General features: G+C 37.7%; 2 protein-coding genes across 7 annotated transcripts in view; one reads left to right on the top strand and one right to left on the bottom strand.

The window, feature by feature from the left end:
- ERP44 (endoplasmic reticulum protein 44) overlaps positions 1-5,980 on the top strand; it is an 86,569-nt gene extending 80,589 nt beyond the window's left edge. The window contains exons 11-12 of the mRNA XM_007197063.3: positions 3,730-3,832; positions 5,740-5,980. Coding sequence (XP_007197125.2) covers positions 3,730-3,832; positions 5,740-5,841 — 205 coding nt within the window. The 3' untranslated portion in view covers positions 5,842-5,980. The remainder of the gene's footprint in view (positions 1-3,729; positions 3,833-5,739) is intronic.
- A 180-nt stretch (positions 5,981-6,160) lies between these two features.
- Positions 6,161-24,559, bottom strand: part of STX17 (syntaxin 17) — a 110,199-nt gene continuing 91,800 nt past the window's right edge. For 5 of the 6 annotated variants that reach the window (XM_007197061.2, XM_007197062.2, XM_057549312.1 and 2 more), the window contains exons 7-8: positions 20,734-20,820; positions 13,158-19,987 (exon numbers count right to left, since the gene is read on the bottom strand). In XM_007197061.2, coding sequence (XP_007197123.1) covers positions 19,748-19,987; positions 20,734-20,820 — 327 coding nt within the window. In that variant the 3' untranslated portion in view covers positions 13,158-19,747. Of the gene's footprint in view, positions 8,432-12,492; positions 12,574-13,157; positions 19,988-20,733; positions 20,821-24,559 lie in introns of those variants that run through there. The other variant, XR_009008749.1, reaches the window with a different exon arrangement.

Genomic DNA, 24,559 nt, shown 5'->3' with positions numbered 1-24,559 from the left:
TCTCAGCTAGATTTATTGTAGATACAGACAAGCTGATTCTAAAATTTATATGGCAAGGTAAAACTGGAATAACAGAAACACTATTGAAAAAGAAACAAAGTTGGAAGACTCATACTACCCAATTTTAAGATACAACGTAAGCTAAAATAATCACGGCAGTGTAATATCAGTGAAAAAGTAGGTACATAGAGCTGTGGGACAGAATAGAGAATCTAGAAATAGACACACAAATATAGTAATTGATTTTTTTTAAAGGTGCCAAGACAATTCAGTGGAGAAGGATAATCTTTTCAATAAATGGTGCTGGACCACCTGAACACCTTCATACCAAAAAAAGGAATTAAGTCAGAATTGATCACAGACCAAAATTGAAAGGTAAAACTCTTACAAGTAAATGTAGGAGAAACTCTTCATGACCTGGTGTTAGACAAAGAGTTCTTAGATAGGACACCATCCATAAAAGAAAACAATTGATAAACTGGCCTTCATGGTGTTAAGAACTTTTGCTCCACAAAAGATACTGTTAGAATATAAAGAAGATATATGAATGACAAATAAGCACATGAAAAGATGCTCAACATCATTATTCATTAGAGAAATGCAAATTAAAACCAGAATGAGATCCCATTATACATCTTTCAGAATGGCTAAATTAAAATACTGATAATACTAGGTGTTCATGAGGATATGGAGCAAATGGAACTCTCATACATTGCTGGTGGGACTGCAAAATGATACAGCCACTCTGGAAAACAATTTGTCAGTTTCTTAAAAAGTCAAACATACACCACCCATGTAATCCAGTATTTTTCCTGTAGAAATAAACTTAACGTTCACACAAAAACCTGTGCACAAATGTTTGTGGTAGCATTGTTCACAATCACCAAAATCTAGAAAGAACCCAAAGTCCTTCAGTGGGTGAATGGATAAACTAGTTGTGGTATATCCACTCAATGGAATTCTATTCAATCAATAAAAGAACAAACATTTTTATGCATGCAGCAAAATGGATGAATCTCAAATGTAGTATGTTAAGTAAAAGAAGCCAGTCTCGTGATTATATGCTATATGATTCCGTGTCCATGACATTCTGGAAAAGGCAAATTATGGGAACAGAGAACAGATCAGCATGAGTTAAGGGGAAGAGGAAGATATGAGTTAAAAAAAAAAAGGGTGTTGGTTCTGTATCCTATTTGTGGAGGTGGTAACAAGATGCTACAAGCCTATGTTAAAACTACAACTTAAGCCCCCAAAATGAATTCTACTCTGTAAATTTTTTAAAATAATAAAAATACTTCTCACCTTGTATGCATTTGTCAAAGCTCGTTTAAATGATACACTTAACATGTTTTGTGCATTTCACTGTGTATAAATTTTGCATCACCTAAAAATACTGTAAACAAAAAAGTAAGTGGAGGATGGGAGAGAAACACTTAGGTGTTCTGATTAGAAAAAGTATACCTTAAAGTGTGAAAATATAATTGAATTTATTACAGCAAGGGTCCATTTATTCTCCTTTTTTAGCAGATAACCATGTTGTCTGTTTTCTTGACAATATATTGTTGATTCACTGATTGTTACCTAATAATGATGGATAATTTCTAGCCACAAGCTAGATAAGAGTTCTTTTGTAATCTGTTTTCTACCACATCAATTCAGATTCACCCTATCTCTCGTCTTCGCTTTCTGCTCACAATTCTCTCATATGTTGACAAAGGGAAAAAACTCAAGCTGGGGAAAAATCTGTTTTGAGTGTACTCTATGAATTTGTTACACTTAAGATCTAATTATAAATTATTGCTCGACTGGCAGAAGCAATTCACACTGTATTGGTTGTGATCATCTTTGAACGTTGTAAAATAACAAATTAGCAGGGGCTTTAAACATTATAGATTCTTTGCAGTTCTTTGAATTGAATGGATATATTTTAGCACTTTGCTGTGGGTGACAGATGATGTCAGATTAAATTTAAATTGATATCCTCTCAATGTTTATCTCTAGTGCATATGCAATTTCTTCTGTACCAGAGAACCTTTCAGAGGCATTCTGTCAATACAGCTACCTGACAGTCATTTGTATTTGTAAACTGTGCATTTGGCACCTGCTGGCCTCTGTTGCATTGGAGCTAGTGGGGAGCCAAAATGGGTGTACAATGAAGTTATTGGCTGTTACATCTCAGTGGGAGTTATTGAAGAGAAGAAAACAGCACTTGCAGGACCTCAGGAGAGGATAAAAAGAAAAAGAAACTGGTAATATTAACACAAGCCAGGTATGCTACCAAAAAAGTAGTGATTTAAAAAGTCAGTTCTATTGAAGGAATTAAAGTGTTTGTGGACCTGCATTTTAATTCTTGTAATGGATATGAAAAAGTGTTTCTATTTAAAAATATAATGAATTTTAATTAATTGATCTCGGTAGAGGACAATTCATATGAGCAGAAATATAAATTAAAACAATGGGAAAAATGCTTAATTTCTGAAGAGATGGAAATTAAAATGCTGGTGTCTTTTACTTATCAAATTAGTGAAACATATTTTAATAATAAACAAAGACAAATGTGCTGGCAAGACTTCAGAGAACAAACAGGTAGACAAGTAGTAAATATCGATGTTTTGTGCCTATAATTTGCCCACACTTTGTTTAAAGTTCTTATTCTTTAACTTATTACTCCTACTTTATCAGATACAACTCAAGGAAATAATTATGAAGAAAAAAAGGCTGATGTATAAATCTGCTTAGCTTTATATTGGTCTGTTTTGCTACAGTGCATGTTTCTGTACTGCAGATTTGCTCATTACCATGATTGGGAATTATGGGAATGACGCCAAGTATATAGTGAGTTGTGTTGATTCATGTTATATTCCTCAGAATAGTATGAAGCCACCAAAGAAAGCTTTTTTTTTTTTACCATAAAAGACAATGCCTTAGTGGTATATGAAGACATTTAAAAAAAAAAAAAAAGCCACTTTCATGGCCTTGAGAAGTGCTTTGCTTTTCACAGTGTTAAGCTAGCCAGTGAAACTGCCTGTGTGGTTGAAGAAGTTGTGAAGAAATTTCCTCCTCTGTTTAAGAAAAACATGAAAAAGCTACACCCTGGTTTAGATTATTTTGATAAAATTGGTTGTGCTGGCAGTGAATGCCCTCAAGGACCTACATACATCTCAAAAGAGGACTGCTAAGCTCCAGGTTAAGGTTACATAGGGTCACCTGGCTGACACAGGGCTCAAAGGCTGGAGGAGGCTGAAGGGTGCTAATATTTTTGCTCTAGGCTCTTAGTAGTACTCCGGTTACAAAGCTACATAGTTTTAAGTGGTTAGTCCCTAACACTATTTTTCCCTTGAGCCCCTATTACTTTTAGTATAATTTTGCAGAACATAAAATTTTGCAGTTATATATATTAAGGAAAATATATAAATGCCCAACAGTAAGGGTGTAAGTCTTAGGACAGCATCTTGATAGACTCTGATGCATCTTTTACAATAAGCATAGAAAAATGTCTATTAAACAAATGCAAGCATTAGAACACAAAATTGAGTATCTACATACCATGATTACAACTGTGTCAAAATGTTTGACGTGTACCTGGCCTGTTTGTTAATAGTTATGGTAGGATGGTGGGATTGTAGGTAAGTTTTTTAAAAAATTGTTTTTAATGTTGTGAAGTTGGTAAAATAGATATAAGTCCATTTAAATAGTTTAAGCTAAACTTTTATTTTACTTTGGTTTTAGAATTCCTGGAAAACTCAAGCAGTTCGTATTTGACTTACATTCTGGAAAACTACACAGAGAATTCCATCATGGTCCTGACCCAACTGATACAGCCCCAGGACAGGTAGGACTCTTGTTTTTCAGTGGGAACTCTTTTTCTTTTTCAATTAGTCTTGAGGAGACTCTGAAGCTCTTGCATAGGCTTGAGTTTCTGCCCCTGAATGTCTTTGTAAAGAAATTCTGAACAAACTCTAGATAATATACAAATTATGTTCCTTTAAAAATTTTAAACCTTCAGAAAAGTTGCAAGAATATTACAATATAGTTTCTTGATCATATAAATGAAGGTTGCCTGAGTAAATCCTTTGTGGAAAATGGCTATGAAAGGGTTAAATACAGTTGGCTTCATATAGAAGTAGGAGGTAGGGATTAGAAGCAGGTAATTAGTGAAGAAATCAGTGGATTCCATTAATTGTTCAAGCCTTCCTCTGTGGCTGAGAGATTGACCACACTATAAAGAAAATAATGATTTGATATCCTAAGAGCCCGCATCACTACAGTATTCATAATGCTCAAAACTTACAGTTTAATGCAGCTTTTCCATTTGAGATTTAGAATGCTTGACAACTATTTATCAACACAACTTTATATTTGCTTGATATATAGATATGTATTTTTTAACCTGAGAATTTTCTTCTGTTACAAGTAACTTTCTAAACTGCTGTATATGTTCCGCTTAAATATTCCTAAATTTGCATTTTGATGCATTATTGATTTATATCATGTCTATTACCATTATACTGAAAGGGAAGATGATACATACCAAAACTCTTATTGCCTATGCCCAGAACTTCAATCCACTATTTTGTCCAAAGAACCACCACATGTAAAAGAAAAATAAAAACTAAGTGAATTTTTCTTTAAGAGTCCAATTAAGTTCAGAGTTAAGAGTTCCTTTTAGGAATCTGATGACATGCTTTTTCCTTGAAATCTGAGGTCAGATTTTCTTTGATAATTAAGCAACTACAGATGCAGGAAAACTTTGTTGGCAGTAACCCAAAGTAGGCCTGCTTAGTATTTTATCAGATTAAGAAAAGATGTAGCTTGCTATTATATTATCCTGATTTGTTTCAGCTTCTCCATTAGACACTGAACTCCTTGTATTTATTCATCTTTGCATACTAATACATAGTTGGCACCAAATACATGTTTGTTTCATAGTAATATAGCTTCAGCTTAAACAAAACATCTCAGCAAAAAAATAAAAAATATACTGGGGAAGGGGAACGTGACTAATGAGGGAAGTTTGTGGACACACTGCTTCCGATTATAATGGGAATGTGCTTTCTATATACATATACATATATCATGTACTATTATATGTACTATGTGCCTATGTAAACTACAGGAAATATTAAAACGATGATAATCATGTTTGTTCTTGAGGAGCTCATGGTGTAGAGATAGACTACACTGTCTTTTCTCTGAAATTATTGGAAGTCACTCTTATATTTCCACTGTATATTTTTATGTACTGTTGGTGTACAAGTAAAATACTACAGAAATTAATTTCTTGCAGTATTGAAGTGTTTTTCTTCCTTATGTCAACTGAGTTTTGATAATTGCTGGCATCCAGGTCTCTATCTTCAGAGTAGCTGCCTTTAATAATCTTAGCAGTCATTTGTAAGAGGGAAGGGTTCTGGCTAACTTAGGGTTATGCTGCCTCTACAGAATATTCTAGGAAAGCAACCAGGTGTCAGGTATTTTGCTTCTCCACCACACCTCAGAACTGTCATCAGGTTCATGGTTAATGGCTCTGTGGCAGCCCTGCCTTGGAGAATCTGAGTTAAGGGCATCTGAAACGGGGAAAGCAAGATTTCACACTTAACTCTTGTCTTTGGTACACAGTAGCTATATTTTATTGATTATTAAGCAAATAATTAAAGGGCAATTACCATTCATCTAATACTCTTAAAATATTATAACTATAAAATATACTGATGCAAAAATGTTTTATTCTTTCCCTTGTAGGAAGTCCAAGATGTAGCAAGCAGTCCACCTGAGAGCTCCTTCCAGAAACTAGCACCCAGTGAATATAGGTATACTTTATTGAGGGATCGAGATGAGCTTTAAAAACTTGGAAAAACAATTTGCAAGCCTTTCAAACAGCAGCATCAACTTACATGGTGGAAATAGTAAACCTATATTTTCATAATTCTATGTGTATTTTTATTTTGAATAAACTGAAAGAAGTTTTGGGTTTTTAATTTTTTTTTCTCCCTGACTCAAAATGTATTGTCATTTAATGTAGCCTCTTTTAAAAAATCTGCTAGGGTTAAAAAATAAATAAAATCAGAGGCCTATCTTTACTTTAAATCTGAGGTCTATCTTTGCTTTAAATCTGTCTTGTAAAATTTTTCTAAATCAAGTGAAAGGTGACATTGCCAGAAATATACCATTAACTTGCACTACTAGGTTAGGGAGGACTTAGGGATGTTTCTTGTGTAGTATGTGCTTTTCTTTCTTTTCTTTATATATGATCACCTCTGTTGGTATTTTAGTTATCACATTTCTCAAAGCTAAGGGGGTACGTATTCTGGATACTTGGGGGGGGGAATAAATTAAAATTTTCACACTGTGCACTGTGTTTTACTGATTGGTTGGATATAGCTTATGAAAATTCCATAGTGGGTTTTTTTTGGATTCTTAATGTGTAACTTAAACATACTATGAAGAGGAGGAGAGCCATAAGCCAGAACATTTGGCAGGAATTGTCCTTATGAATTAAGAAAAAGAAAATGAAAAGTGTTATTAAATTTCTATGTGTTTGTCTAACAAAGTGTCATATGGATGGCATTTAAAACTTTGAATTATACCTAAATCTGGAAAAAGGAGATACTAGTGGAACAGATTACCAATATTGAACTAGATGTCTTTTAAGGCTCCTCCTATCATGATAGTTAAATTTCCAAAGAGAAAAACCAGCAGAGAAAATGTATTTCAGTAATTCTAACCTTCTTCTATCTTGTAGTCTTGTTCTAGTTGTATAGATCAAAAATGAAGACAATAAGGCACATAGGCTGTTTTGTTTTTTCCATTGTAAAACTGTTAGAGAACCCTACGCCCTATAGATTCCCTGATCTCCTAGGCCTGCAGTGTAGTCAAATGGGTCCCTGTGCCAGGCCTCAATACTGCCAGGGAACAAAACCAGAGGGAGAGGACCCTCAATGTCATATCAGGAAGCCCAATGCCAGAGGACAGGTTCAAAATTGGCTTTCCTCTGGGCCTGGGTTGGTGCTATAGGCCAAGAGTCATTTTATACTTGGAGTCTAAGTCAATCCCAGTTTGGGGAAAGATTATTTTTAAGCTTAAAAGGCTGACATGTGCCATTATATGTAGTATGTAATATATGTAACATCTTCCAATTCTTTTAAAATAAATATTTATAATAAATATTTAATGATTGTTATTTTTAAAAATCAGCCTAAAATTCTTAGTTATGCATGACTTACCCATCATTTCATTTAGAATAATAAATGTTGTTAACAAGGTAGTAAGGGGCATGTTTAGTAGAAAATGCTAGAAAAGCAGGACAGAGCTTCCTAAAGGTTGGGCCTTAGTTCTGTTCTCTTCATTGCTTTTAATCATTAACTTTGAAATCAGAGCTACAGTCTTCAGGTCAGAAGATGGACCAAATGTGAGGTGGTCAGAATGAAAAGTTACAAACATTAAACTAGCACACAAAACCAAAAGCAGCACCTGCAGTTGACTGGAATAAATTTGTAATCCTGTAATCGGCTTTTAAAAAATAGTAAACAAAAGATAACACTTAAGAATTGGGTTGCACAGAATGGTTTGAGAGTAGTTATTATGATAAAGGCCTCAAGGAGCACATGTTCAATGTGACCTAAGATAACTGAGTGGCTGTCAAAAAAGTGAGTGGATCTGAGACTTTATTTAGCATTCATGCATATGGGGACTTAAGCTCTAGCCCTGCCACTATCACTGTCTTCTCTAGAGTGTGAAGCCACTGAGGACAAGGATACTGAATTGTATGCCTGTATCTCCAGTGTCTAGCATTTCTGGACACTTAGTAGTCATCATCATATGTTTATTTAATGAATGAGATATGCAGCGACCTTGGGTAATTTTGTATCCCTGAAAGGCTCAGCACTAATGAGGACTTGGTGCCCAATTTTATAGAAAGTTAACAAGCTCAAGTGCGAAACAGCAAAATGCATTAGATAAAATAAGTTCTTGCCACAGGGCTAGTGCAGGGTTGGGGTGGGGAGAAGGCCTGTGGCTAGGGCAGTGAGAAAGAAAGTTGGAGCTGATTGTGCAGGGCCTTGTATGCCAAGTTAAGGAAGGGGTTTTTACTGTATCTTATAGCCAGTAGAGATCCAGCAACAAATTTAAATATGCAAGTATGTTCATATTTAAGTTTGAGAAAGAACACTGTAGCAGGTCTAGGTTATGATTAAATTGAGTCCAGTAGAGGAGAGAGAATGGCCAGCACTAAGACAGTGACAGTAGAGATGGAGAGGAACAAATACAAGAGATTCCACAGGGATTTGTCATCAGCTGGATGTAAAGAGAGAACTTCCAGGAATCTAGAACTCACAATTTAGACTTCTTCCCCTCTGAACCATGCACGAATCAGACAATATTAAAGGTGGAAGTCTTCTTATTTTATCCAGTCTACTCCAGGCCTTAGGCTCCTTAGCTGTGAAGAGAAGGGATGCTAGACTAGACTGAAGAACACAGTCGAGTTGCAAAACCAAAATTAGACTGCTCGTCAGCCCACTACCTTTTCCAGTTTTTCAAAAAGTGTTACAATAGTGAGGGGGACCATAAAAGGATGAAAACTTACTTTAGATGAAATTCTGAACCTTTTTTTTTTTTAAGTTAAATGGACCTAGAGAGGAAGACAGAGAATGGGTATCTAGAGCATCTCATGGAGAGCTCTTTGATGAAGTCAATTTGTCAAGATCACATATAAAAGAAGGAAAAACTGGCATGATAAAGCCCAAAAAGAGCAAAGTGAAATATAAAAAACAGTGTTTGAAATTTTAAAGCTCAGAATGAGCTTAAAATTGCAGAAAATGCTGAAGTTGCCAAAAAAGAATTAAAAACCTGAATCGGCAAAAAGAATAGAAAAGGAGTATACTGTAATAACAATCTGGAAAAGCAGAATAATTCAATTTTTTTTTTCTCTGACAAGGAGATCTAGTCTGCCTGGACAAAAATAAAATGACATAAGCAAAACTGCAAAAATGAGAAGTAAAAATCTTGTCACCTTGAATAGTTTTAGGATTCTCAGGCCCCAAATTCAGTATCGCAGAGAGCTGCTGGATGCTGCAAATGCTCTGTTAGCAACTGTTGGGAATTTCTGAGACACCGTGGAGATTATAAAGTAACAGACTAGAAATGGACAAACAGTATTCCAGTTTTCAAAATCATTATAGTTAAAGGGCTTTTTCTATTTTCTAAATAAAATATGAACCAAACTGAAATGTTAGTAGTCTATATTTGGGGGAATGATTTAAATAACTGTAAAGAATAATCAGTTTTTAAGCCCAATATTTAAAGACCCTGAAGACAGTAAGTTGTTTTAGGACTTAAATTGTTTTATGCTGATTATAACTGTTTTATGTGTTCATTAAAACAGGTTGGATAGGACTGCTGCTTGGCAACTGTTTTTTAGCTGTGTTTGAATTTTTGTATGTATTTCCAAGTAATAAAACTATATTTATAAAATATTTCTATATTTGAGACTTTTTACTAATTCAATTTGTCATGAATATCATGAACATTTTATTCAGAATCCAGATGACCAGAGTCACAAGATTTTCCAGTTTTAAAGTTATTTTTTAGATTATTTAATAGTACCTGACTCAGAATGGGAAGCTATATGAATCCACGTGCTGATAACTCAAACCTAGCCTTTAGCTGAAGCGTCAAAGGTCCCTCTTGCAGAGCACACTGGGGAAGGGCTAGCCTGCCCTTAGAGAATAGGTTTTGGAGTCACTGGAAGAGGAAAAGTGCAGCTTACAAATTGCTTCTCTAAAATGCTCCCTTTATTCCCTCTTCCCTACCTTGCCTAGTAAATTCCTTCTGTCCATCCTTCAATGCCCAGGATGAATTATCACCACTTGTGGTCCCACAGCCCTTTATTTATATGTTTTAGAATACCCAGTCTAATAGAAAATTGGAAGTATATGTATCCCTTTTCCTTATCACCATGTGAATGCTCTGGAAGCAGGAACTGCTCCATCTTTGTATTCCCAGCAACCTAGAGCACTGTGAGTGATTAATAAGTCTCTGATGGAAAGAAAAAAAGCCAAATTACATAATAAATAAATGAACAAATGAATGAATAAGGGACAAGAAAGCATCACCATAACTGGAATGGATTCGGTCATCTGTGAATCCCAATTATCTGATATCTAGTCACATTTAATCCTATACCCTAAATTGATTATGGGGTCTTAAGAGTTTTAGTCTAGAATAGATTAAAATCTTACACCAACCCAGAGATGCGTAACTTTCAGAATGACACTGGAGTGCTCTTTTGGGCAGTGCAGAGTCCTGCAGAAGTGCTGGAAACTTTCCCATGAACACTACACATTTTCTGTGAGGTAGATTTGACCCCTAGCTTACTCACTCAGCCTTGTGGAAGGACAGACTAGAGTGAGTTGACAATACCACATGTGGTTTACAGAACACCATACATTTACCATTCGGCAAGCATTAATCTACTGTTGCCAGGCGAAGGATACAACAGTGAACAAGACTGCCCCTACTGTCACAGAGCTCAAAGTTGAGCGAAGGAGCAAAATAGACGGGTAAAAAGATGATTATAATAGAATGTTGTAGGTGCTGTGCTGTGAGTTAACCACAGGCGCCTGGAGGTGTGTGTGCAGCTGGGGGGTCAAGAGAGCCTTCCCACAAGAAGTGGTTTTCTTGCCTAGGAATAGAAAGAGCTATACTTTCCTAAATTTCTCCCCTCCAGGAGAATTACATTAATAGAGGCTGTTTTTATTCTCTGTTAGAATCTTACTTTAATAGCAAAGTATTGCTAGGCATTGCTGTCCTGTTGTTTCTTTCCCAACTTGGCCACTCAGCTAAAAGATCACATACTTGCCTATCTGTGCTGTCTCTCATGTGTTTTACTTACTGGGATGAATGCCAGGGAGGAAGCTGTATGCCCACTCTCATGATGCCATGTGTAAACTTGCCTAGGGAAGATCAGATCAGTCTTGGAAGCCTGATACTATGATTGTTTTCTTGCCCTAACCATTGCTCAAGCAGAGGAATAGAGCGGGGCATCCCTGGCTATGCACATAGTGAGGGAAAAAAACAAGGCCTCTCTTCTGACTTAGCAGTTCTTCATAATTCTTCATGTCTTCACTAAATAGTCCACTTTAGTCCACTTAAACATTTTCTAGGATTAGAAGGTAAAGTCCCACTCTCTGGCTTCTGGAATGCAACTTCATCCCTTAAATTTTAGACTTTTGCCCAAGCTCAGTGTTCTGGCACCTTCTCTGTTTCCTGGTTCCTCGAAGATTGCTGGTAGTACTTCACGATCACATCTACAAGTTCCCACGAACCTTAGGATGTTTTTTTTCTCTGAGCCTAGAAATTATAAATTCTTTTAAAACACAGATGCTTTTTTTTTTTTTTTTTTTTTGGCAACCCCACACTTAACTTCCACTGCCTGTGTGACTAGGGTGACCATGTAATTTTTTTCATCCAAACCAGGACATCTGAGAGTGAAAGGGATCATTAAGTAATAATTTGACCAGGACAAGAGATGTAAATCAAGACTGTCCCAGACAAGATGGGATGTATCATCACCCTGTTCCTAACCAGATCTTATACATTTTTATGTTTGGGTAGCATTCTTAATAGGGATAAAAAAGATTTACTTTCCACCAAGCATCTGTCACCATTATACCACCATCTTAATAACTAAGCCTATTAAAAAATGTAAGAATACTTGCTATTTTTTTTATCAAGTCTCCACTCATTTTAGGTGTCTCCCTAACACTATTCTTGTAGGTACATAATTTTTCATTAATGTGCCTTTTGTTTAAACTTTGGGGAAAAATAATAGTAATAGTTACAACAGTAACAGTAGCAACTAACATTTGTACAGTTACTAATGAGCCAGGCTCCATTTAGGCACTTAACATGTACAAATTTTTAAATCTTCATGACTACCCTGTAAGATGGGTAAGGTACCAATGGGGAGTTGGGGATGCAAGGAGGGGAACACTAAGGAAGCCCTGAGTTGTTGGCCCCCATCCTCACCCAGATAAGAGGCAGCAATCTGTTATGAAAAATAAAACCTAGAGAGGAAAGAAAGGGAACTAAAACCTATGGACTAATTCTATGGAGAATTAGTAAGTGACGAGCACTTTATTCCTTTTCATTCCTGTTAATTCACTGAGAGGCTGTTTGGTGGAATAAGTACATGAATCTGAGTATTAGAAAACTTGGTTCAAATCCTGTCAAATGCCTACCTCTTAATTTGAACCTTGCCCTTGCCTAATTCCAATCTTTGTTTGCCTGAGAAACCATTTAAATTCCTGCCACTATTCTGTTTCAATACTAGACCATCAGATTATAAAGCCTTCTTGGGTCCCTACTATTCCGAGCCCACTCATCTTATGGTAAGACAGAAAATAACCCAATTTTCCCACATCATTTCTTCAGTGATTCATATCCTCTCTCTTCCAAGTCATGACTTTTAATTGGAAAAAGAGATTGAAATATCTTTACCTCCAAATTCTGAAATTTTCAATTCATGACTTCCAAGTCTTAGAGATGTTATCCAGATTTCTTCTTTTGCTTCATTCATTCCTATGTTAATATACAAAAGTGAGGACTGAGCAAAGGTTTGATACGTCTTAGAAAACTTTTTAACATTTCAGTACGTATCCCTGAAAACAGCAGAACACACATGCCATGACCTTATCACTCACCATCAGGGAGTCACTAATAGGGTGTAGTTTCTTTTCCCCTTCTCATCACTGCACTTTGTGTTATAAAATACTCTTAAGAAGCAGATGATAGGTCCCTACCCTGTAAGAAGCTTACATTCTAGTTATGGAGATCACACTAGCACAAATGAAAGAATTTTATACCTATGAAGTTGTAAAACATTGCAGAATTAGCCCCAAGTGAAAATGGAAGCCACTGAATTGCAGTTGTCAAGAAATATTCATAGAGAGATGGAAAACTGGACCATGAAGGTCTTGGACACTAAAAGGCAAAAGTAAATTTCATGACTATTTTCTCAGTGGGTTTTCAATAAATATTTATGGAATGAATAACAGGATAGGAAGAAAGCAGGCATTCAATGTCAAGCAGGGGATCTTACAGCAGAGGCAAGAAAGCACAAATCATTTCTTACATGTGGGAAAGAAAAGCAAATATGCCAAATATACCAAGAGTCCAGGCAAATGTGAGGTTTATTACTAACTTCTCTGGCAATGAAGGCAAAACGAAGAACTCAGAGGCTTATAACAGTCTTATCTGACACAAAGCAATACATTAATCCCTTTAAACAAAGAATTATTAAATATATACAAAAATATATACATATTAAATACATATACACATACACGTATGAAAACTACCCTAGCCTGTATTTTCATCTAACCAGCTTCATCACTCACATTCAATTCCTTTGTTTTCTCTAAGCACACTAAAACATGAATATTCGTTCATGTTTTGAACCCTTTGTACGAGCAATTCCTCTGCCACTTGAAAGCTCACAAACCTGGTCTTCAGTCAGGCAGATTCTTCTTTATAGAGTACTGTTCAAATACCACATGTTCCACAAAGCCTTCCCCTTCTTTTCCAGGCAGAAAGAGTCACTCCATTATCTGTGTCCTCATATTACTTTGCTCTCATCTTTTAGGGTACTTACCATGTTTTACTGTGATTTACTTGCTTTGAGTATCTGAATTCATTAGCCTGAATGGTTTACATGGGTAGATCCGAGAGGCCTAATATTTTTCTATGTATGGCACTGACACTCAACATACAACAGGCATACAGTTAAACGTTTGTTGAATGAGTGAATTTATTGCATGTTTCCTCATATAAGCACCACTCAGCAACATAATAAGCGAATTCAGTAAGCTTTACAGAATTTGTAGAAATTCTCACCATTGGGCCTTCTTTTTTTGTGCTGAACCTTGCTAACACCAAGGGTTTTAACAATAAAATGGAAAGCATCTTTAGGGGGTTAATTAAAGAAACCCTCGTAAACATCTTTTTTAGTGATTAACCTTAATAAAAGACAATCTCAAGTACTTGAGAAATGTATGGATAACACGTATGTACTCGAGTAATTTCCTCAAATATTTATTAGTCAAGTTTCTCACAGGAGCTGGACAATGGTCCATTCAAGTCTGGAGTATCTATGCTGCTAAATTAAAATCTTCATGCTTTGGCTATCCTATGTACAGGTGACAAGACTGACATTGTTTTGGAGGTTAAGAAATTGAATGTAATTTCCTCTGAGGGGACAAAAGATTTCTTCTCCTTAGGAAACAACTTCTAGACTTGTTCAAGAGCTTAAACAAAACTCAGTTGACTAGTTTTGTAAAATGTAGTATTACAGAAATTTCTTTAGTCTGGAAAAAAACGTAAACATAGTTTATTACTAGTTTGTACCTTCACCATAGAAAAAGCTTAAAATCATTCTTGTGGAATGTCTGATTTTCAGTGGCATTGTCAGATGGTTGAGCAGTAAGTCTGAAGAGACAAAGCTGGGGCCATTATATGGAAGGCTGAACTTTATCAGGTATTCAACAGGATCTGCTGAAAATATTTCAGCAGAAAAATGAAAGACAGTTCTTGTGGCAATGATGTGAGGAATGGCCTAAAGTGGGGGAAGATGAGGTAGGGGATGTGAGGTAATAAAGTCTTTTACTAGAGTGATGGTTATGAATATATTTAAGAAATGAACGCAACTAATATTCAGACAATTAACAAGACCCAGTAAGAGGCTAGATATAAAGAATGGAGAATCCCTGGCTAGAATGGGAGAAAGCAGCCACGCCTGAGTAAAAGCTTACTATAAGAGACAAAGCCACAAGTAAAACTCTTATCTCCTGATTCCCCATCCAATTCTCTTTCCACTATAGCTGTTGACTGATTTGGAATGTTAAAGCTGGTCTGGAAGACCACAAGCTTCAGCAGGCAACCTGATATGGCGTAACAAACTCAGTTAAATTACTCTGTGGATTTTTTTTTCTTAGACCATGGTTACAATTCTAGCTTTTGTGCTAACTAGCTGTAATCTTAGGCAAATCATTTGCCTTTGACACCTTTTAAGTTTTTATATGAATTTATTTCTTTTGTTAATATTGCATAGACGTTTTTCTTGTCTCCCACAATAAATAATTTCTTTGAGGGCAGTAATATGGACTATATGTGGATCTTTTACCATTGATTGTTTACAATACCCAAGAAGTGTCTCTGTAAAAGGGTGTCAAATTAATGAATATAAATAGTTGAGAACATCTTGTTAGAAACAACATGAAATGTTAATAAAAACACAAACAGAACCTGAACTGTTCACATTAATTTAGGCTAGGGGGGAAGCTTCCCTACCTTTTATTAGGCCTCTGACTACTTAAGAAGAGTTTCTAGCATTCATAAGTACCTGATAGCCACCGCCATGTTATACTTTATTATGAGAAGAAAATGTCCCATTTCACAGGAGAACCATTTCCCCATGCTTTTCTTCATCCTTCCTCCCAAAGATTTCATGTGGCAGCAACGAAGGGCAAGGGGGACCCTGAAAATGACTTTTCCGTTTTTAACACAAAGAATGGCTTGGTTTGGCTTCTGTGACATTCACTGGAGAAAAATGTTATACATTTTATGTATAGCTTCTTGTGATTGATAGATAACACCAGTATTCAGTCCTTACTCCTGTGCAAACTACTTTAGGGCACTTACGGGCAGGCAGGCAGCCCACAGAGGAAGGTTTTTGGATTCGCAGAACTCTCCCTATACAGCACTCGGCTTCAGTATAACCTGAAAGTTCTTGCTCCAGGAACTCTGGCCAGCACACCCCTTTTCTGGGGCTTCTTAGGTTACTGGCTCCAGCTTAGGTGGGTAGGAGAGCTAAATCAGCAGAAGAAAAGCAAAACTGAGGAAGGAAGAGAGAAGAGGTCATAAGGACAAGGGAGCATAGTCTGCGACTGATAAACACTGAGATGGCTTTTTTTTAATGTGATTTGTAAAATGTCTTTAGAGGCAATTCCAAAAGAGTTTCAAAAATATTCTAAGTAATACTAGCATCACTACAGTAAGTGCATGGCCTCCCAAGGGTACCATTTTAAAGGATAATCATTTGATTCTATGAGTTATGGTTGTTTTAAAAAATATTAAAGTTTATTTTAAAATTCAATATAAAAAGCACTGCTTAAGTGATGGCTATGACTCACAAATATAAGGAAATTTGTAGGATGTGTGGGTGGGATGGAAACACTATTTATAGTCTAAGGACCAAATTCAGCACTACGTACTTCTGCATTGGCCACCATTAAAAACTTCGAGGCTGTTGGCCATTTGGTGAGGAAACAGATGATTTTAAGAAAAGTGCAAATGAATGGCATGTGTAATTTCAAAGCAAGCCTGCCTTACAGAATATATGGGTGTTTGGGTGAAGCACAGTGAATAGCCCATCTCAATTTTAATATACAGAAGCAACACAGTATGAGAGTAACAGAAGTTTTTGTAGTTCAACAGACCTAGTTTACATCCTGGCTTCACCCTTTTGTAGTTGAATAACCCTCTGCAAATTATTTACCTTCTCTGAAACCCAGTTTCCTTACCTGTAAAATGCCTAGTGAAGTGCCTGGCAAACAGAAAATACTCCATAAATATCAGTTCCTCTATAAGGGTGTTTTTTTTTTTCAAACTAAGGGTCAAAAAACCCTTTGGTAGATTATGAAATCAATTTAGTAGGTTACAACTAGAATATTTAAAAAACTGAAACAATAAAAAACATCAGAGTACACTGCACATAATGGCAAGTATTGTTCCATAATGCACATGCTGAGTTTTGATATAAATGCATTTTTTACTGTGGATTACAACCAAAAAGTTTCAAAGTCTCTGCTCTACAGAGAAATTCTCAGATTATTTTATTAAAAAGGCTTTAGGAATGCTGCCTTGATCCAAATGAGACCCTGTAAATTTTAAGAACTTAAAGTGTTCCTTACCTTCTAACTTGTTGCAGTAAAAATAAGACATGAATCATAGAGAAGATGAATTTAATCTGATACAGTAGGGCATTAAATTCAATTTTAAGATTGGTTTCTGTGTTATATTGACTAATTTATACTTCTAAACACTTTATAGTTTATAGGTATATCATTTATAGTTGATCAAGCACATCTAGAATTTCTACAAGAAGTTGGCTATTAGGTTCTATTATGGGGAAATTAGATACAATTTCTAAATAATTTTAAATTATAAAACTTTTTAAAAGGATTGTAACTTGCCTAAGCATGAAGACTGTTAAGAGTAATATTCAAATCCTGATGAGTAGTAAAAATCAAAGGCCTATATGAGCACATACAGTGATGTCCCACACTGGCTCAGTAAAAAGGAGAGCTCCCAAAACAAACTGTGAGGGTCAATAACAGGCCTCCTTTCTCCTTCATGTCTTGAGGTAAAACCAGCCTGACAGTATAATGAGTCCCTAGTGCTGTTAAGATGGTGAGCTAGCCAATTTCAGGTTGGCAGAATAAGAATTTTAGGTTGGCTGAAGGGTAGAATACTAGAAATGACAGAATTCAACAATACAGCTGAATCTTGATATAACTGTATCTTAAATTTATAATTTTAGCTGACCAGGCCAGATTGGCTATTATTAGAACCCATGGGACTGAAGTTTAGGAATCTTGTTTTATATTAGCGTCCTGGGCAATTCTGATCCTCATTCTGGTTTGAAGGCCCTGTGTTAAAGGGACAGCAAGGATCAGAAAATATAAAAAGAAGGAGTCCAAAAGTATTTATCCCAACCTGTAAGGTTGGAATAAATATCACATATCAAATACTGGATCAGAATCTGACACTTACTCAAAGTACTTCCTTCTTGGTATTATATTAAAGATATGAGTCAGCAGGTAGCAATACTTGATGTTTTCCAGTTATTTAAGAACAATGAGAAATGGTGTGTTGCCTCATTGGAATTCACTGGTGAGAAGCAAAAAGTATGAAAGAGAAAGGTCTCTTTAGATTAGATATAGAAGTAAAAGGTAGCAATCAATAAAAGTTATTAAGAGTAAACTCAGCAAGAGAGAAGTGATAAACCATTCAACTACTTGATGAATCCATTTGGCTCCTGAGCAGAGAGTTCACACCTTCTGTAGTGTAGGTGCCCTTTCCTCTGTCCTCAGAAAATAAAGAATAAGGCAAAAGGTGGTTCCTTCCTATTTCAAATGAGTTGAGGGTACAGGATGAGGCTGCCTATATAATCTTAAGTTCTTTTTTTCTAAATTTAAAACTTTTCTGCTATTTGAGATAGACAGTGGGTTGGGCAGAGCCATGCTTGCTGTCAATGTCAAGTGTTGAGATTAGCACCACAAATCCTCCACCAGGACTGAGTCTTGGCCAGGCTTTGTCCACCATCAACCTTGAATGTGAGAAAAGGCAAGCATGAATGCCATTCTTGGGAAGAAACAGCAGCTGTGCAAAGTGAAGGAATCACAGGAGATGGCAAAGCCTGGGGAAAAGGATGGTAGCAACAGAAGTGAGGTAGAAAGCTAGTTCTTAGCTCCTCCAAGTGCCAGCTTAAGAGACTTAGGGTCAAACACTTCCTGCACGGCAAGTACATGAGCCCCCTGAAATTGTAAGATGCCCCAAGAAATGATCTGGTGTTCCCCCCTTGCTTATTTTTTAGCTCAAAGTCTAACAGTGTTGGAAGTATTTGGAAATCGACACCTCTCTCTCACTTTCTTTTTTACCTAGAGGTTACAGTAGAGGATGAACAAAGATGGCAGCCAATACCAAAAAAAAACACAAAACACCCAAAAACAACAAAAAAAACCCCAAACATTTGTTATAAAGCAGAAACTGACACACCATTGTAAAGTAATTATACCCTAATAAAGATGTTAAAAAAAAACAACAAAACAGATTATGAGAGAAGTCTGCATTACACATGGGTAGAATTCACCCCATAAGTCAAAGAACTTTTCAAAATTACAAGGGAGGGAAGGCAGAGGGGACTAGATATTTGAGGTGTTAAGAGAGGCTGACAGAGCAAGCTTAGTGACTGGCTTTATAAGTCTACCACTTGAGACTCTGTGTTCTTTATTTACAGAGAGGCAGAAAAAAAGAGTTCAGAGAAGAAGCCAGGGTCCTAAATTAAGATATCTGAAAGAGAAGTTGGGCCTTTCTTTCCATTTTCTTACACTATTTGTTTCCTTCACTTGAAAATATTGTTAGACCAAATTGCAATAGGGCTCACCAAATGGACTCCGTTATGCAGTTTACTCATGCACCTTGCTAGATCCTGATTTCCCTATTTGATACGAAAAGCTGAACTTCCATTCTTTTCTCTGCTAAAACGCCTAAAAAAATCTATATTTAGGAGATAAAGAAGCATATTTACAATATGCTTAGCCTTGGAGTCTCCAAGTCAGGGTTATGGAAAAAACTATTCTGAAAACTATCCTTCCGTAACCCAACATGTTCACACATCACAAGTCCTTATCAAAGTTATGGTTGGGTTTTCACATTTCCAGGTAAAAAATCTGTTCCCTGGCAGTCCTTAAACTTTACCTGACAAATATTGTACACCCTCAGTCCAGGCTCCTCAATCTCTAACATCCCCATTAACACCCCAGCAAACAACAAAATACATCCACTTATCACAGTTCAATCCCACTTGAGCATCTACAGCCACTATTTTGATACAATCATGTTCCAAAAGCTGACTGAGTGTCCAACAGCAGCAAAGGATAGACATGTTGGCGCCAGTAATACTGAAGTTTGGTTTTTAACTGCATTTTTTGTCAGTTTGGCTGGGAAGATTTGGACAGCTGGAAGTGAGCTTCTCCATCATTTTCTGTTTCTTTCTTTGTAACAATTTTCCACCTGTGAAGCCCAACACCCCACCACCAAGTGCAGCTGCAATTCCTGCCACTTTGAAGCCTGCAAGGAGGCCAATCGGACCCCCCACCACTCCTCCGATGAGTGCACCTGCCACAGGCAGAGCTGCCAGCTTGTATTTTGCAGCCTGTAAAAAAAAAAAAAAAAAAAAATTCAATTTAGAAATTGAGTTGAGAATATCTCCCTGTGGTGATGTGCATTTTCCTCTCATTACTCCTGGCAATGCCTCTTTAACTCGTGGTACATAATTAACCTTAGAGATTGTTCTGGGGTCAGGGGAGGGGAGAAAATATTCCACAGGTACTACAATTGCTCCAGATCTCAGAACTTGGAGAAATGAGCTACAAAGAGTAGACTGCTATAAATTGATTTTACTTGCAAAACAATCAATCCACTAACTATCTAGCTGGCTTATTTAAACAGTTTCAGCAGCCACAGATACTCCCAAAGCTTTTAAATTGCAGAGATAATTTCGTGCGAATACCTGGGGTTAAAAGCAACATTCTATGGGAAACAAATGGACCCGCTCCATGTGTGCTGTCACGTCCTTACAATTTTGCCCCTGTTGGATTCTGGAAACCCTCTCTATGCCTCTCCCTGAACTCTTGCAAATATCCCCTTGTAACACCAAATGCCTTAAAGTAGGGCTTCAGTTTATTCTCTCGTTGAAAAAATTTCTCTCCCAACAGAATGAATCTTAGAGCAGAATATTACAAGAGCCATTGATTTCTCACACTACCTATGTGTCATTTCTTCCTTATTTTCTTAATTGCTGGTTCCCTCAACATTAAAGAGAGCAGATCAATTGGGTTAATACTAGGGATTCCTGAGAGCCAGAGTACCATTGATTTGTCAGCAGGAGCAGAATCTTACCTTCCCCAAGTTTTTGGTTCCCTCTTCAACATTCACAGCAGCACTGTTGACATGGTCTTCAACGCTGTCAATCTTCTCCTGCTGAGACTAGATGCAAAGGAATTATGAGTGAGCGTTCCTGCTGGGGAGCAGCAGTCAGCCAATACACACTATTTTAATTCCTGTAATCAGAGCCCTGGGTACTGCAGCCTTGCAGTCTTAATAGCAGTTCATTAATAGCATCTGATAAACGATGTCGAAAGTACAAATTCACTCATATGAAAAAAAGAGGGTGACTTAATTATTAGATAAGAATAGGGTGGCACCTTTATAGGAGAAAGCATCTCACACTAAAATTCAATCAAACATACAAACATATTATTCTCCAAATGAATCTACTTTCCAGGAGGAAAAATATCTAAATAAGCATTTACATGTCAGGTTGGGTTTTACAGAAAAAAACAAAAACAAAATCAAACCAAAAAGCCTTTCTAACTTACCTTCTTTGAAGATTCAGTTTAAAACAGGCAAATTTCCTTAGGAGTTAAATGCCCTTGATCCAATAAACACAAATTATTATACTTTAGGAATAAGAATATAATATGGCTTGATCTGCCAGGAAATTGTTCCACCTGTGATATGCACTCGGGAGTAGTGAATGAATTTACTGTCCCATGTTTTACACCTGTACACTTTAATACATTTTAAAATCGTGACAAGTTAAAATGTTTCAGATCCAACATATTAATAAAGCATTCTACATAAAAAGGCAACACCTGTGCTGACACAACAGAAACTCATGGAATCTCCGGGTAGAAGGAATGTTTAGGTCATTGAGTGCAATTTTCCCCTCAGCTGTGTGAAGCCTCACTACACTTCTGACAAGTGGCTACTGAATCTCTGCTCAAACACCTCCAGTGACAGGAACTCATTACTTGACACAGGAACACACTTTTATTTATTACAAAAAATTTTATTTTATTTTATTTATTTATTTTTGGCTGTGTTGGGTCTTTGCTGCTGCGCGTGGGCTTTCTCTAGTTGCGGTGAATGGGGGCTACTCTTCGTTGCAGTGCGAGGGCTTCTCGTCGCAGTGGCTTTTCTTGTTGTGGAGCATGGGCTCTAGGCACGCAGGCTTCAGTAGTTGTGGCACACGGGCTCAGTAGTTGTGGCTCACGGGCTCTAGAGCACAGGCTCAGTAGCTGTGGTGCACGGGCTTAGCTGCTCTGTGGCATGTGGGATCTTCCCGGACCAGGGCTCTAACCCGTGTCCCCTGCATTGGCAGATGGATTCTTAACCACTGCGCCACAGGGAAGTCCCACACTCCCATTTTTAAATCAACTTATTTATACGAAATTTACATATGATAATACGCACCCAATTTTTAGGGCATATACTTTGATTAGTTCTGACAAATGTATAAACCCATGTAACCACGATCACATCAATATATACACTATTTAGTTTTTGTTTTTTTAATTCACAGAAAAAACAAGAGGATCCCTTTTTGATCCCAGCTGAATTTCAACTTCTACAATGACTGTGAAATAATTCAACTTTAATCCTGAAGTATTTGATTGCCCTTATATAACTGACCTCTTCATTTATACTGAAGCGATTATAACTAACACACTGTTCTAATTCCAATCATTTCATTTGAGAACATGAAACCCAAACAACACATCTAATTTTTCTCCACAGTTGCTTCCTATCAGTATCAATGACATTCTTTCCCTTCTCATATCCTTTTCACTACTGGACCTTTACATGGTATCCCTTCCTTCCCATATTCTCCACTACTATCTTGACATCCCTAACACAATCCCTAAAAAAGTTCTTTATCAGTTTTCCTTCCAACATCTCTGTCAGAGCAAATACAACAGTGGTTCTCATGCATGAGTGTGCACCAGAATCACCTGGAGGACTTCTCAAAACACAGGTTGCTGGGCCCCATCCCCAGAGTTTCTGATTTAGCAGGCTTGGGATGAGGCCTGAGAATTTGCATTTCTAATGAGTTCCCAGGTGATGCTGATGGTGCAACTCCATGATTCTCATACTTTAAAAACCACTAGCATCTATACACCATAGGATTAAGGGCACAACCTTTGGTCAGATGTCCTGTGTACAAATCCCAGCACTATCACTGTGCGCCCTTGGACAAATTACTCGAGCTCTCTAGGTGTCAGTATTCTCATCTGCCAACTGAGGATAATGATACTTACACCTCACAGAGCTGAACTGAGGATAAAATGAGCCAGTGTCTGTAGAGTATGAGGGTAAAAATTTGAAAAGTCATTGTATCTTCCCAAGAAAGCTTAACTCCCATCTTTTCTATCAAAAAATATATCAACCTTTTTCCTGTGATGCTTGAAAATATCTGGGGCACTAAAACATTAAATCTCTCCTAGCATTCACTCATTCATTCATTCAATTTTTATTTTCCTCAGACAATAAAACTTCTTTTATGTTGGCTTTCTTTTTCCATCCCAAAGAGGCATCAAGTGCCAGTGCTTGTAATATTCAACTTGTCTTGATTTCTGTCATTATTTCTATTTGGGACACCCCCAACACTTTCAGTTCTTGCCGGAAAGTCTATGCTAGCAGATAAATCACAGGTATAAAATATCAACCTTCATATCTTGACTAGTTGAGGAGTAGAGGGAAAAGCCAACATGTCTCCTTTCTCTCAGCCCCAAAGTAATTCTGCCACGATGGGAGAGGCTGCCAGGATTATTGCCATTTCTATACTCCAAGAGTGATTTCAAGACCTCAAGAGACAAAATATTTTTAATGCTTTTTTCTAAAAAGGTTGGATACTGAAGCTCTATGACCTTTTTTCAATAAAGTGAAATTTTAAAAAGTTTTTAATATTTTTTTCCAAGGGCGCGGAGTCAAGATGGCAGCATGGGAGGACGCGGAGTTCGCATCTTCCCACAACTAGGGCACCTGCCGGACGCTGGTGGGGGACCTTGAAGCCCAAGGAGATGGGAGGAACCCCCAAGCGACTGGGTAGGATGTGGGGGGGAGTGAGGGGGGAGGAGAAGTGGAGGCCAGACAGGACCGGTGCCCCTGAGGGGTGGCTGGGTGAGGGGAGGGGTTCTCACGCCTGGAGGGACCCTCAGGGGCTTGGAAGACCAGGGGAGGCACGGTGGGCATCTCCCCTGCTCACTTGGGCCCCGGGAAGCCTGCTGGGCTCCTGAGCCTGGTCCTCTGCCCTCTGGGGCCCCCTCTGGCCGCATGGGTCCTAGGGGCGTGGTAGGGAGGGAGGGGTAGAAGAGGAGGAGAGGTGGACAGTGGACAGGGAACCCTCTGGGACCAGAGGATCCGGGGAAGCACTGCAGGCATTTCCCCTGCCCACTCGGCCCTGGGAAGCCTGTTAAGTTTCCACGTCTGGTCCCCTGACTTCTGGGGCCACCCTCTGGTCACATGGGTCCTTGGGGCATAGGAGTTGGGGGGGAAGAAGAGAGGCTAACAGGGAGGGACGCTTGGGATCAGAGGATGGGGGAACACGCCTAGCATATCCCCAACCCACTTGGGCCCAGGGATCCTGCTGAGGTCCCGGACCTGGTCCTCTGCCCTCCAAGGCCAAAGGCACTCCTGGGCCCCTCCTTTTCCAGCCCTGTGGGACCTAAACATAGGTCCCGCCCACCACCTAAACCCCGCCCCTGCCTAAGCCCCATGCCCCACAGCCAAGGCCTTTTCCGGCTTTTTTTTTTTCCTCCTCTTTTTTGTTATTGTGGTTGTTTTACCTTCTGGTTGTTGTTTCATCTATATATATTTTTTTTTGATAAATTTATTTATTTTATTATTTTTGGCTGCGTTGGGTCTTTGTTGCGGCACGTGGGCT

This window comes from Balaenoptera acutorostrata, chromosome 6, assembly GCF_949987535.1.
Source record: "Balaenoptera acutorostrata chromosome 6, mBalAcu1.1, whole genome shotgun sequence".
In the NCBI taxonomy this organism is placed as follows: Eukaryota; Metazoa; Chordata; class Mammalia; order Artiodactyla; family Balaenopteridae; genus Balaenoptera; species Balaenoptera acutorostrata.
This window is presented reverse-complemented; position numbering and strand designations above follow the sequence as displayed.